The sequence below is a fragment of the Pleurodeles waltl genome, chromosome 3_1 (assembly GCF_031143425.1).
Source record: "Pleurodeles waltl isolate 20211129_DDA chromosome 3_1, aPleWal1.hap1.20221129, whole genome shotgun sequence".
In the NCBI taxonomy this organism is placed as follows: Eukaryota; Metazoa; Chordata; class Amphibia; order Caudata; family Salamandridae; genus Pleurodeles; species Pleurodeles waltl.
The window spans coordinates 1,393,479,213-1,393,494,435 of NC_090440.1; the positions used below are offsets into that span (position 1 = coordinate 1,393,479,213).

The 15,223-nt window shown below is 46.5% G+C and overlaps 1 protein-coding gene across 18 annotated transcripts in view; it reads left to right on the plus strand.

The window, feature by feature from the left end:
• The window catches only part of PUM1 (pumilio RNA binding family member 1), an 859,012-nt gene that overhangs the window by 465,202 nt on the left and 378,587 nt on the right, over positions 1-15,223 (plus strand). For 9 of the 18 annotated variants that reach the window (XM_069224905.1, XM_069224908.1, XM_069224909.1 and 6 more), the window contains one exon: positions 1,469-1,540. The exons of the other annotated variants lie outside the window; for them this stretch is intronic. In XM_069224905.1, coding sequence (XP_069081006.1) covers positions 1,469-1,540 — 72 coding nt within the window. The remainder of the gene's footprint in view (positions 1-1,468; positions 1,541-15,223) is intronic. 18 annotated transcript variants of the gene reach the window in all.

A 15,223-nucleotide genomic window follows, 5' to 3' on the forward strand; every position in this document is an offset into this window, starting at 1 on the left:
GACCCAAGAAGAGCAACCATGTGCTACATGGAAATAACAAAAACAAATAGAAAAACAAAACAATTTGTTTCCTTTGCTGGCAACGATCTGGGAAAACCAGTGACCGAGAAAAATTGCTAAATGGATTTCCCAAACCATTCAAATATGCCATGCAGATGCAGGATTGCAGTTGAGCGCCAAACCAAAAACACAATCTACAAGGAAAAAAGGAGAAATCATTGCCTTTCTAGCAAATCCCATGACGGCTACTTGGTCATATGTCCATAAGTTTACTAACTATTATTGAATAGACATTCAAATGAGCAAGGAACCTCAAGTGGGACAAAAAGTGCTTAAACATCTATTTACTAAATTAAATCCATCTTCAAACCAACCGCCACAAGATTAAATAAAAAAACACTGAAAAATCAATGCACAGCATGTGAATCCAGAAAACATTCACGCTGAGAAACAAAATGTTTTATTTTTGTGTTTTTTTTTTTTTGTTTTTTTTTTTGTTTTACACCTGTAGGAGTAGGTTTGCAGCTTGAAGAATATTTTGAATTCACAGGGGGCCCACCCACCTCTGTTATAAGATGGTAGAAGGGGGATTAAAAAAAAAAAAAAAAAAGGAACCTGGATATGGTTACCAGATGACTTCTGGGGAGGGTGGATAGGACACCAAATGGTGGCACTGTCGAAACCAACAAAAATAAATAATAAAGCACAAAAAAAGCGAATAACTGCTACTATAGTGGAGAAACCGGACCCACCCATGAAATGGCAGAATGATCCACAGCATGCACATCCAGACATTTTTTCAAGCTGCAACACCACTCCTACAGGTAAGAAACACTTTTGTTACAGGTGAGTATCTTGGTCTCACTAAGTAAGCTTGTACACGAACTGTGGTGGTTGGAAAACCGTGTCGGAGCCAAATGTCATAATTTGCCAAAGCATTGTTGACTTTGGTGAAACCGTGGTACTCGTCTGTTGACTAGCTTCATTTGGTGACATTAATCCCTACTGTTTTTTTTTTGTGTACCCTGAGATCTCCTTGCACCTTGTATTAGTGCCGCAGTACCTATATAAAATCCCTGGCTGCTGCTAATTTGTAGGGGCACTGTCCATTTGAAATAAATGCAATTTGCCTGTTTGTTTTGCGATGGAATTCCAATGTATTGCTATTAGAATATGTATGAATGTACAACTGTAGATGTATAATTCATTCCAAATAATTTAGTTTATCTGTGCAAATGTTTGAGTCGGGTAATTGGGTGTGCTGTTATTTGCAGTGCCTTTTTGCTAAGACAGAGCCCCTTAGAAATAGGCCTGGATGGAGTTGTCTGCAGCTACCTGGGTTCTACATTGGCTAGTTTTTTTTGATGTAGTTATTGACCATACTATTTCCAAGTAAGGGTGGGGGAATAGATGATAGTAAATGTATTCCTGGGTGCATTACACACAATACCCTGTGTCAACATTTTAGGTCAACCTCCTTTCCTCCGAACTGGACCGGACAGAATCCTGTGTACCTGCATCATTGACAATTTTGCAACAGGTGAAGAGAAATCTGTTATTTTTGCTTTGCTGAATTTTGCAAGTATAGCAACTTCTAAAGGTTCAGTAGCTTGCATGTATATATTTATCTTAGATTGAGCTGTCTGACATTTAGATACACACTGGCCATTAACCCAAAGAGGTAGCACTAACTAACCAGTAGAAAGTGCACCAGTTGGATAGACATTTCGTGCACATTTGTGGACTCTTGTTGGAAAAACGAGCAGGTGAGCTTCTCTTCTGGCCATGATGCTCGTTTCACAGGAAATGAAACCTCAACATGAAGCACTTACAAGTATAAACATAGCAGGTGATCCAGTTGAAGCTCCACTTCTGGAAAGGACAAATGATCCTAACTCCTGGGCTTGGTGAAGGCAAAGCAAGTGTGTTTACTTCGCGATTCCATATTGAAAAACTATCTGAACTAGTTTGTATAGGTGAATGTATCTGTCATCTATTTGTGCACAATCAGATGCTCTTGCACCCACTCTCCGGCCCAGACACACACACTCACACCCAGAGACACCCTCTCACACCCAGTGAGACAGACCCTGCAGCCAACTCCTGGTGCGCAAGGGACTGGCCTGGCCCTGCTGCCAACCCCGCCTCACATGGCCTTTGGCCGCGCGCAGCTTGGGGTTGGGTGGTTATAGGGGGTTGTCCACAGGCCGGGCCCCAGGGCCAACCCCACCTCACACAAAGGTTGGATGTTTAGTAATAAAAATTACTTTACGTTTAAAAAAAAACCATAGAAATGAACTGAAAAAAAACAAAGGTTACAGGGACGTTATAGCTAGGAAATAAAATCTAAAAAACGTTCTAAATTCACTTAAAAAACCAAAGGTTGCAGAGGCATTGTAGCTGGGTTCTGGATTTGCTCGCGCAGGGCCAGAGAGGCTCAGCAGTTGTAGTTGTAGTTATTTCAGGGAGCACTGGCTCCCAGCCTGGGGTGGCCGTGGATCCCTACATGCACAGTTTTTTATTTAATAATTTGACTTCTAATGTTTCACTGATATTTTTATTGACGTTATAAAAGTTGTCATGACTGCTGTAATATCTGGGATAATTAGCAGTGCATGGCAAGGGCGCAAATTGTGGTTGCCTTGGTCCGCAGTGGCTCTTACTGTGGCTGCGGAGTTTCTCTGGTTTTGTGCGAGTGAATTCGGACCCTAGCTATTGCATCCCTGTGGCCTTTGGTTTTTAGGTGTGTGTGTGTGTAAATATATATATATGTTCGATGGCATGTGTAGCTGCAGATACACATGCTGTGCACATCCCGCCATCTGGTGTTGGGCTCGGAGTGTTACAAGTTGTTTTTCTTCGAAGAAGTCTTTTCGAGTCACAAGACCGAGGGACTCCTCCGATTTCGGCTCCATTGCGCATGGGCGTCGACTCCATCTTAGTTGTTTTTTTTCCGCCATCGGGTTCAGACGTGTTCCTTTTCGCTCCGTGTTTCGGGTCGGAAAGTTAGAATCTCGGAAAAATCGTCGGTATTGTTTGCATTCGGTATCGGGTTAGTTACAACAGATCGACACCGACTTTTGAAGAGCTCCGGTGGCCCTTCGGGGTTTTTTCGATCCCCCGTCGGGGCCTGGTCGGCCCGGCCACGTGTCTCTTCAAGGCTGATGGAATGGACCCCATTCCGCTTCTGCCCAAAATGCCATAACAAGTATCCATATACAGATCAGCATCTGGTCTGTAACTTGTGTTTGTCGCCGGAACACAAGGAAGATACTTGTGAAGCCTGTCGAGTGTTTCGGTCCAGGAAGACACTAAGAGACCGAAGAGCAAGGAGACTGCAAATGGCGTCGGTGCCGACAGGACAAGAGCGTTTCGAGGAGGAGGAAGAAACATTCTCCATCCAGGAATCGGACTCGGATGAGATCGATCCCGAAGAAACGCCGAAAACCGTGAGTAAGACGTCGAAACGCAAAACTCACGAAAAAACCACTAAAGCCCAGGGGACGCCACCGCCAACAGGCCATGGCTTAACCCGAAAAATAGGTGACTGATCATCGGCACCGAAAAAGGGCACGCTGGTGGCGAAGTCATCCGACTCTGGTCGAGATACCGCCACACAGCAATCTCGGGCCCGAGATAGTGGCTCCAAGCAGGTTCGGCACCGAGATAGCGGAACCAAAATGGGTCGGCACCGAGAGACCACGACGCCGAAAGTAAAGAAGGTTTCGTCGGAACTGAAAAAAGCAGCCGAAAAGGTTTCGATACCGAAACATCCGGCCTCGGAACCGAAAACAAGTTCCTACACTGAGGAACAAGGACTGTCCACACAAATGAAGACACATAGATTTGGACAGGAATTGGAAACAATAGAGCCAGACTATACACAAAGAAGGCTCCATATCCAAAAAGAAACCGGGAAGATCAGTACTCTCCCTCCGATTAAAATGAAACTCAAACTTGCCTTCCAAGAAAAAGACAAGCAGCCACAGGCAAAGGTGGCTAAACAAGTAACCCCGCCACCATCTCCACAATGCTCTCCGCAACCATCACCGGTAGCCACTCCACCAATGATGCAATCCCCAACTCATACAGGAATGAGTCAAGATGACCCTGACGCATGGTACCTTTATGACGCACCAGTGTCAGATAATAGTCCTGAATGTTATCCAGCTAGACCGTCGCCACCAGAGGATAGTACAGCCTACGCACAGGTGGTATCGAGAGCAGCAGCATTTCATAATGTCAGCCTGCATGCTGAGCCCATTGAAGACGACTTTCTTTTTAACACACTGTTGTCCACACACAGCCAGTATCAAAGTCTTCCTATGCTACCCGGAATACTAAAACACTCCAAACAAGTGTTTGAAGAGCCTGTAAAAGGAAGGGCCATTACTCCAAGAGTGGAGAAAAAATATAAACCGCCACCAACAGACCCAGTGTACATCACACAACAGCTAACACCGGACTCAGTTGTAGTAGGGGCAGCGCGCAAAAGAGCGAACTCGCATACTTCAGGAGATGCACCACCTCCAGATAAAGAAAGTCGAAAATTCGACGCAGCAGGCAAGAGGGTGGCGGCACAGGCAGCAAACCAGTGGCGTGTTGCCAATTCACAGGCTTTGTTGGCCAGATACGATAGGGCCCATTGGGACGAAATGCAACACTTTATAGAACATTTGCCCAAGGAGTTCCAAAAGAGAGCGCAGCAGGTAGTAGAAGGACAGAGTATCTCCAACAATCAGATACGGTCAGCAATGGATGCTGCAGACACAGCTGCTAGAACTGTCAACACAGCAGTAACAATAAGGAGACATACATGGCTACGTACATCAGGATTTAAACCAGAAATACAGCAAGCTGTGCTGAATATGCCATTCAACGGACAGCAGTTGTTTGGGCCGGAGGTGGACACTGCGATCGAAAAACTTAACAAAGACACTGACACGGCCAAAGCCATGGGCGCACTCTACTCCCCACAGAGCAGAGGCACATTTCGAAAAACACAGTTTAGAGGGGGGTTTCGAGGACAAAGCACAGAACCCACAACCTCACAAACAAGACCCACTTACCAGAGCCAGTATCAGCGGGGAAGTTTTCGGGGACAATATAAAGGGGGACAATTCCAAAAGAATAGAGGGAAGTTCCAAAGTCCCAAAACTCCTCAAAACAAGCAGTGACTTCCAAGTCACAAATCCCCAACACAACATCTGTGGGGGGGAGACTAACCAAGTTTTACAAACATTGGGAGGAAATAACAACAGACACTTGGGTCCTAGCAATTATCCAGCATGGTTATTGCATAGAATTTCTCAAAACAAGCAGTGACTTCCAAGTCACAAATCCCCAACACAACATCTGTGGGGGGGAGACTAACCAAATTTTACAAACATTGGGAGGAAATAACAACAGACACTTGGGTCCTAGCAATTATCCAGCATGGTTATTGCATAGAATTTCTCAAATTCCCTCCAAACGTCCCACCGAAAACACACTATGTCAAAACAACATATAGATCTTCTAGGACTAGAAGTTCAGGCATTGCTACAAAAAGAAGCAATAGAATTAGTACCAAACCAACAGAAAGGGACAGGAGTTTACTCTCTGTACTTTCTCATACCCAAAAAAGACAAGAGTCTGAGACCTATACTAGATCTCAGAACATTAAATACATCAAATCAGATCACTTTCACATGGTGACATTACAGGACGTAATCCCACTGCTCAAACAACAAGACTACATGACAACACTAGACCTAAAGGATGCATATTTCCATATACCGATACATCCTTCACACAGAAAGTACCTAAGGTTTGTATTCCAAGGGGTACATTACCAGTTCAAGGTGTTGCCATTCGGAATAACAACTGCGCCAAGAGTTTTTACAAAATGCCTAGCAGTAGTAGCTGCACAAATCAGAAGGCAGCAAATACATGTGTTCCCGTACCTAGACGATTGGTTAATCAAAACCAACACGCTAAAACGGTGTTCACAACACACGAAGTACATCATAGAAATCCTCCACAATCTAGGTTTCTCAATCAACTACACAAAGTCACACCTTCTGCCATGTCAAACACAGCAATACTTAGGGGCGACAATCAACACAGCAAAAGGGATTGCCACTCCAAGCCCACAAAGGGTTCAAGCATTTCACAATGTAATAAAGACCATGTATCCAAAACAAAAAATACAAGTCAAAATGGTGATGAAACTACTAGGCATGATGTCCTCATGCATAGCCATTGTCCCGAACGCAAGGTTGCACATGCGGCCCTTACAACAGTGCCTAGCATCACAATGGTCACAAGCACAGGGTCAACTTCTAGATCTGGTGTTGATAGACCGCCAAACATACACCTCGCTTCAATGGTGGAACAGTATAAATTTAAACCAAGGGCGGCCTTTCCAAGACCCAGTGCCACAATATGTAATAACAACAGATGCCTCCATGATAGGGTGGGGAGCACACCTCAATCAACACAACATCCAAGGACAATGGGACACTCAGCAAAAACAGTTTCACATAAATCACTTAGAACTATTGGCAGTATTTCTAGCGCTAAAAGCATTCCAACCCATAATAAACCACAAACACATTCTTGTCAAAACAGACAACATGACAACATGACAACAATGTATTACCTAAACAAACAGGGAGGGACACACTCAACACAGTTGTGTCTCCTGGCACAAAAAATATGCCATTGGGCGATTCACAACCACATTAGCCTAATCGCACAATTTATTCCAGGAATTCAGAACCAGTTAGCAGACAATCTCTCTCGGGATCACCAACAGATCCACGAATGGGAGATTCACCCCAAATACTAAACAAATACTTCCAGAATTGGGGAACACCACAAATAGATCTATTTGCAACAAAGGAAAACGCAAAATGCCGAAACTTCGCATCCAGGTACCCACAAGATCAGTCTCAGGGCAATGCGTTATGGATGAGCTGGTCAGGGATATTTGCTTACGCTTTTCCCCCTCTCCCACTCCTTCCATATCTGGTAAACAAATTGAGTCAAAACAAACTCAAACTCATACTAATAGCGCCAACATGGGCAAGACAACCTTGGTACACAACACTACTAGACCTCTCTGTAGTGCCTCATGTCAAACTACCAAACAGACCAGATCTGTTAACACAACACAAACAACAGATCAGACATCCAAATCCAGCATCACTGAATCTAGCAATTTGGCTCCTGAAGTCCTAGAATTCGGACACTTAGACCTTACACAGGAATGTATGGAGGTCATAAAACAAGCTAGAAAACCTACCACTAGACATTGCTATGCAAATAAGTGGAAAAGATTTGTTTATTACTGCCATAATAATCAAATTCAACCCTTACACGCATCTGCCAAAGACATCGGAAGATACTTACTACATTTGCAAAAGTCAAAGCTAGCTTTCTCTTCCATAAAGATACATCTTACCGCAATTTCAGCTTACCTGCAAATTACGCACTCAACCTCACTATTTAGGATACCAGTCATAAAAGCGTTTATGGAAGGACTAAAGAGAATTATACCACCAAGAACACCACCAGTTCCTTCATGGAACCTCAACATTGTCTTAACACGACTCATGGGTCCACCTTTTGAGCCCATGCACTCTTGTGAAATGCAATACTGCCATCACATCTCTAAGAAGAGTGAGTGAAATTCAAGCATTTACCATACAAGAACCATTTATTCAAATACACAAGCATAAAGTAGTTCTACAGACAAATCCAAAATTTTTACCAAAAGTTATATCACCATTCCACTTGAATCAAACAGTAGAATTACCAGTGTTCTTCCCACAGCCAGACTCTGTAGCTGAAAGAGCACTACATACATTAGACATCAAAAGAGCGTTAATGTACTACTGTAAGGAAATGCCTCCTTGGCATGGTTGCCCCCTGACTTTTTGCCTTTGCTGATGCTATGTTTACAATTGAAAGTGTGCTGAGGCCTGCTAACCAGGCCCCAGCACCAGTGTTCTTTCCCTAACCTGTACTTTTGTATCCACAATTGGCAGACCCTGGCATCCAGATAAGTCCCTTGTAACTGGTACTTCTAGTACCAAGGGCCCTGATGCCAAGGAAGGTCTCTAAGGGCTGCAGCATGTCTTATGCCACCCTGGAGACCTCTCACTCAGCACAGACACACTGCTTACCAGCTTGTGTGTGCTAGTGAGGACAAAACGAGTAAGTCGACATGGCACTCCCCTCAGGGTGCCATGCCAGCCTCTCACTGCCTATGCAGTATAGGTAAGACACCCCTCTAGCAGGCCTTACAGCCCTAAGGCAGGGTGCACTATACCATAGGTGAGGGTACCAGTGCATGAGCATGGTACCCCTACAGTGTCTAAACAAAACCTTAGACATTGTAAGTGCAGGGTAGCCATAGGAGTATATGGTCTGGGAGTCTGTCAAACACGAACTCCACAGCACCATAATGGCTACACTGAAAACTGGGAAGTTTGGTATCAAACTTCTCAGCACAATAAATGCACACTGATGCCAGTGTACATTTTATTGTAAAATACACCCCAGAGGGCACCTTAGAGGTGCCCCCTGAAACTTAACCGACTATCTGTGTAGGCTGACTAGTTTTAGCAGCCTGCCACAAACCGAGACATGTTGCTGGCCCCATGGGGAGAGTGCCTTTGTCACTCTGAGGCCAGTAACAAAGCCTGCCCTGGGTGGAGATGCTAACACCTCTCCCAGGCAGGAATTGTCACACCTGGCGGTGAGCCTCAAAGGCTCACCTCCTTTGTGCCAACCCAGCAGGACACTCCAGCTAGTGGAGTTGCCCGCCCCCTCCGGCCAGGCCCCACTTTTGGCGGCAAGGCCGGAGAAAATAATGAGAAAAACAAGGAGGAGTCACTGGCCAGTCAGGACAGCCCCTAAGGTGTCCTGAGCTGAGGTGACTCTAACTTTTAGAAATCCTCCATCTTGCAGATGGAGGATTCCCCCAATAGGGTTAGGATTGTGACCCCCTCCCCTTGGGAGGAGGCACAAAGAGGGTGTACCCACCCTCAGGGCTAGTAGCCATTGGCTACTAACCCCCCAGACCTAAACACGCCCTTAAATTTAGTATTTAAGGGCTACCCTGAACCCTAGAAAATTAGATTCCTGCAACTACAAGAAGAAGGACTGCCTAGCTGAAAACCCCTGCAGCGGAAGACCAGAAGACGACAACTGCCTTGGCTCCAGAAACTCACCGGCCTGTCTCCTGCCTTCCAAAGATCCTGCTCCAGCGACGCCTTCCGAAGGGACCAGCGACCTCGACATCCTCTGAGGACTGCCCCTGCTTCGAAAAGACAAGAAACTCCCGAGGACAGCGGACCTGCTCCAAGAAAAGCTGCAACTTTGTTTCCAGCAACTTTAAAGATCCCTGCAAGCTCCCCGCAAGAAGCGTGAGACTTGCAACACTGCACCCGGCGACCCCGACTCGACTGGTGGCGATCCAACACCTCAGGAGGGACCCCAGGACTACTCTGATACTGTGAGTACCAAAACCTGTCCCCCCTGAGCCCCCACAGCGCCGCCTGCAGAGGGAATCCCGAGGCTTCCCCTGACCGCGACTCTTTTGAACCTAAAGTCCCGACACCTGGGAGAGACCCTGCACCCGCAGCCCCCAGGACCTGAAGGACCGGACTTTCACTGGAGAAGTGACCCCCAGGAGTCCCTCTCCCTTGCCCAAGTGGAGGTTTCCCCGAGGAATCCCCCCCTTGCCTGCCTGCAGCGCTGAAGAGATCCCGAGATCTCTCATAGACTAACATTGCGAACCCGACGCTTGTTTCTACACTGCACCCGGCCGCCCCCGCGCCGCTGAGGGTGAAATTTCTGTGTGGACTTGTGTCCCCCCCGGTGCCCTACAAAACCCCCCTGGTCTGCCCTCCGAAGACGCGGGTACTTACCTGCAAGCAGACCGGAACCGGGGCACCCCCTTCTCTCCATTCTAGCCTATGTGTTTTGGGCACCACTTTGAACTCTGCACCTGACCGGCCCTGAGCTGCTGGTGTGGTGACTTTGGGGTTGCTCTGAACCCCCAACGGTGGGCTACCTTGGACCAAGAACTGAACCCTGTAAGTGTCTTACTTACCTGGTTAATCTAACAAATACTTACCTCCCCTAGGAACTGTGAAAATTGCACTAAGTGTCCACTTTTAAAACAGCTATTTGTCAATAACTTGAAAAGTATACATGCAATTTTGATGATTTGAAGTTCCTAAAGTACTTACCTGCAATACCTTTCGAATGAGATATTACATGTAGAATTTGAACCTGTGGTTCTTAAAATAAACTAAGAAAAGATATTTTTCTATATAAAAACCTATTGGCTGGATTTGTCTCTGAGTGTGTGTACCTCATTTATTGTCTTGTGTATGTACAACAAATGCTTAACACTACTCCTTGGATAAGCCTACTGCTCGACCACACTACCACAAAATAGAGCATTAGTATTATCTCTTTTTACCACTATTTTACCTCTAAGGGGAACCCTTGGACTCTGTGCATGCTATTCCTTACTTTGAAATAGCACATACAGAGCCAACTTCCTACATTGGTGGATCAGCGGTGGGGTACAAGACTTTGCATTTGCTGGACTACTCAGCCAATACCTGATCACACGACAAATTCCAAAATTGTCATTAGAAATTGATTTTTGCAATTTGAAAAGTTTTCTAAATTCTTAAAAGACCTGCTAGGGCCTTGTGTTAGATCCTGTTTAGCATTTCTTTTAGAGTTTAAAAGTTTGTAAAAGTTTGAATTAGATTCTAGAACCAGTTGTAGATTCTTAAAAAGTATTCCAACTTTTAGAAGCAAAATGTCTAGCACAGATGTGACTGTGGTGGAACTCGACACCACACCTTACCTCCATCTTAAGATGAGGGAGCTAAGGTCACTCTGTAAAATAAAGAAAATAACAATGGGCCCCAAACCTACCAAAATACAGCTCCAGGAGCTTTTGGCAGAGTTTGAAAAGGCCAACCCCTCTGAGGGTGGCAACTCAGAGGAAGAGGAGGACAATTCCCCCCTACCAGTCCTATCTAGGGAGAACAGGGTCCCTCAAACCCTGACTCCAAAAATAATAGTCAGAGATGCTGGTTCCCTCACAGGAGAGACCAACACCTCTGAAATCACTGAGGATAGCCCCAGTGAAGAGGACATCCAGTTAGCCAGGATGGCCAAAAGATTGGCTTTGGAAAGACAGATCCTAGCCATAGAGAGGGAAAGACAAGAGATGGGCCTAGGACCCATCAATGGTGGCAGCAACATAAATAGGGTCAGAGATTCTCCTGACATGTTGAAAATCCCCAAAGGGATTGTAACTAAATATGAAGATGGTGATGACATCACCAAATGGTTCACAGCTTTTGAGAGGGCTTGTGTAACCAGAAAAGTGAACAGATCTCACTGGGGTGCTCTCCTTTGGGAAATGTTCACAGGAAAGTGTAGGGATAGACTCCTCACACTCTCTGGACAAGATGCAGAATCTTATGACCTCATGAAGGGTACCCTGATTGAGGGCTTTGGATTCTCCACTGAGGAGTACAGGATTAGGTTCAGGGGGGCTCAAAAATCCTCGAGCCAGACCTGGGTTGACTTTGTTGACTACTCAGTGAAAACACTAGATGGTTGGATTCAAGGCAGTGGTGTAAGTAATTATGATGGGCTGTACAATTTATTTGTGAAAGAACACCTGTTAAGTAATTGTTTCAATGATAAACTGCATCAGCATCTGGTAGACCTAGGACCAATTTCTCCCCAAGAATTGGGAAAGAAGGCGGACCATTGGGTCAAGACAAGGGTGTCCAAGACTTCAACAGGGGGTGACCAAAAGAAAGGGGTCACAAAGACTCCCCAGCAGAAGGGTGATGAGACAACCAAAACTAAAAATAGTAAAGAGTCTTCTACAGGCCCCCAAAAACCTGCTCAGGATGGTGGGCCCAGAGCCTCTTCACAAAACAATGGGTACAAGGGTAAAAACTTTGATCCCAAAAAGGCCTGGTGTCATAGCTGTAAACAGCATGGACACCAAACTGGAGACAAGGCCTGTCCCAAGAAAGGTTCCACTCCAAACTCCCATCCAGGTAACACTGGTATGGCTAGTCTCCAAGTGGGATCAACAGTGTGCCCAGAGCAAATCAGGGTCCACACTGAAGCTACTCTAGTTTCTGAGGGTGGGGTGGATTTAGCCACACTAGCTGTCTGGCCGCCTAACATGCAAAAATACAGACAGCAACTCTTAATTAATGGGACTAGAATAGAGGGCCTGAGGGATACAGGTGCCAGTGTCACCATGGTGACAGAGAAACTGGTTTCCCCTGGCCAATACCTGACTGGAAAAACTTACACAGTCACCAACGCTGACAATCAGAGAAAAGTACATCCCATGGCAATGGTTACTTTAGAATGGGGAGGAGTCAATGGCCTGAAACAGGTGGTGGTCTCCTCAAATATCCCAGTGGACTGTCTGCTTGGAAATGACCTGGAGTCCTCAGCATGGGCTGAGGTAGAACTAAAAACCCATGCAGCAATGCTGGGTATCCCTGAACTGGTGTGTGTGAAAACCAGAGCACAATGCAAGGCACAGGGTGAACAAGTAGAGCTGGAGTCTGGAAGAATGGCCCAGCCTACCAAGAGAAAAGGAAAGTCAGTTGGGAAACCAACTGCAACACAGCAAAAGAAAGGGAACCTCTCTTCTCAGGAAGAAGTTCTGCCCTCTGAGGGAACTGAGCCTTTGGAGCTTGAACCTTATCAGGTTGAGCTCTTGGGCCCAGGGGGACCCTCAAGGGAGGAGCTGTGTAAGGGACAAGAAACCTGTCCCTCTCTTGAAGGCCTTAGGCAGCAAGCTGCTGAAGAGTCCAAAGGCAAGAAAAATGGAACACATAGGGTCTATTGGGAAGATGGGCTCCTGTACACTGAGGCCAGAGACCCCAAACCTGGTGCCACTAGGAGAGTGGTAGTGCCTCAGCTGTTCAGAGAGTTCATCCTAACATTGGCCCATGACATTCCCCTTGCTGGACATTTGGGACAAACCAAGACGTGGGAGAGGTTAGTCAACCACTTCTACTGGCCCAACATGTCCAACATGGTTAAGGAGTTTTGCCTCTCCTGCCCCACCTGTCAAGCCAGTGGTAAGACAGGTGGACATCCAAAGGCCCCCCTCATTCCACTTCCTGTGGTGGGGGTGCCCTTTGAAAGAGTGGGTGTGGACATAGTTGGTCCACTAGAACCTCCCACAGCCTCAGGAAATATGTACATCCTGGTAGTAGTGGATCATGCTACCAGGTATCCTGAAGCTATTCCCCTTAGGTCGACTACTGCCCCTGCAGTAGCCAAGGCCCTCATTGGTATCTTTACCAGAGTGGGTTTCCCTAAGGAGGTGGTGTCTGACAGAGGTACCAACTTCATGTCAGCATACCTAAAGCACATGTGGAATGAGTGTGGAGTGACTTATAAATTCACTACACCTTACCATCCACAAACTAATGGCTTAGTTGAGAGATTCAACAAGACATTAAAGGGCATGATCATGGGGCTCCCAGAAAAACTCAAAAGGAGATGGGATGTCCTCCTGCCATGTCTGCTTTTCGCTTACAGGGAGGTACCACAGAAGGGAGTAGGGTTCTCACCCTTTGAACTTCTGTTTGGTCATCCTGTAAGGGGACCACTTGCCCTTGTTAAAGAAGGCTGGGAGAGACCTCTCCATGAGCCTAAACAGGACATAGTGGACTATGTACTTGGCCTTCGCTCTAGAATGGCAGAGTACATGGAAAAGGCAACCAAAAACCTTGAGGCCAGCCAACAACTCCAGAAGTTCTGGTATGACCAAAAGGCTGCACTGGTTGAGTTCCAACCAGGGCAGAAAGTCTGGGTTCTGGAGCCTGTGGCTCCCAGGGCACTCCAGGACAAATGGAGTGGCCCTTACCCAGTGCTAGAGAGGAAGAGTCAGGTCACCTACCTGGTGGACCTGGGCACAAGCAGGAGCCCCAAGAGGGTGATCCATGTGAACCGCCTTAAGCTCTTCCATGACAGGGCTGATGTGAATCTGTTAATGGTAACAGATGAGGATCAGGAGGCAGAGAGTGAACCTCTCCCTGATCTTCTGTCATCAGACCCAAAAGATGGCACAGTAGATGGAGTGATCTACTCAGACACCCTCTCTGGCCAACAGCAGGCTGATTGTAGGAGAGTCCTACAACAGTTTCCTGAGCTTTTCTCCCTAACCCCTGGTCAGACACACCTGTGTACCCATGATGTGGACACAGGAGACAGCATGCCTGTCAAGAACAAAATCTTCAGACAGTCTGACCATGTTAAGGAAAGCATCAAGGTGGAAGTCCACAAGATGCTGGAATTGGGAGTAATTGAGCGCTCTGACAGCCCCTGGGCTAGCCCAGTGGTCTTAGTCCCCAAACCTCACACCACAGATGGAAAGAAAGAGATGAGGTTTTGTGTGGACTACAGAGGGCTCAATTCTGTCACCAAGACAGATGCCCATCTGTAAGGAAATGCCTCCTTGGCATGGTTGCCCCCTGACTTTTTGCCTTTGCTGATGCTATGTTTACAATTGAAAGTGTGCTGAGGCCTGCTAACCAGGCCCCAGCACCAGTGTTCTTTCCCTAACCTGTACTTTTGTATCCACAATTGGCAGACCCTGGCATCCAGATAAGTCCCTTGTAACTGGTACTTCTAGTACCAAGGGCCCTGATGCCAAGGAAGGTCTCTAAGGGCTGCAGCATGTCTTATGCCACCCTGGAGACCTCTCACTCAGCACAGACACACTGCTTGCCAGCTTGTGTGTGCTAGTGAGGACAAAACGAGTAAGTCGACATGGCACTCCCCTCAGGGTGCCATGCCAGCCTCTCACTGCCTATGCAGTATAGGTAAGACACCCCTCTAGCAGGCCTTACAGCCCTAAGGCAGGGTGCACTATACCACAGGTGAGGGTACCAGTGCATGAGCATGGTACCCCTACAGTGTCTAACCAAAACCTTAGACATTGTAAGTACAGGGTAGCCATAAGAGTATATGGTCTGGGAGCCTGTCAAACACGAACTCCACAGCACCATAATGGCTACACTGAAAACTGGGAAGTTTGGTATCAAACTTCTCAGCACAATAAATGCACACTGATGCCAGTGTACATTTTATTGTAAAATACACCCCAGAGGGCACCTTAGAGGTGCCCCCTGAAACTTAACCGACTATC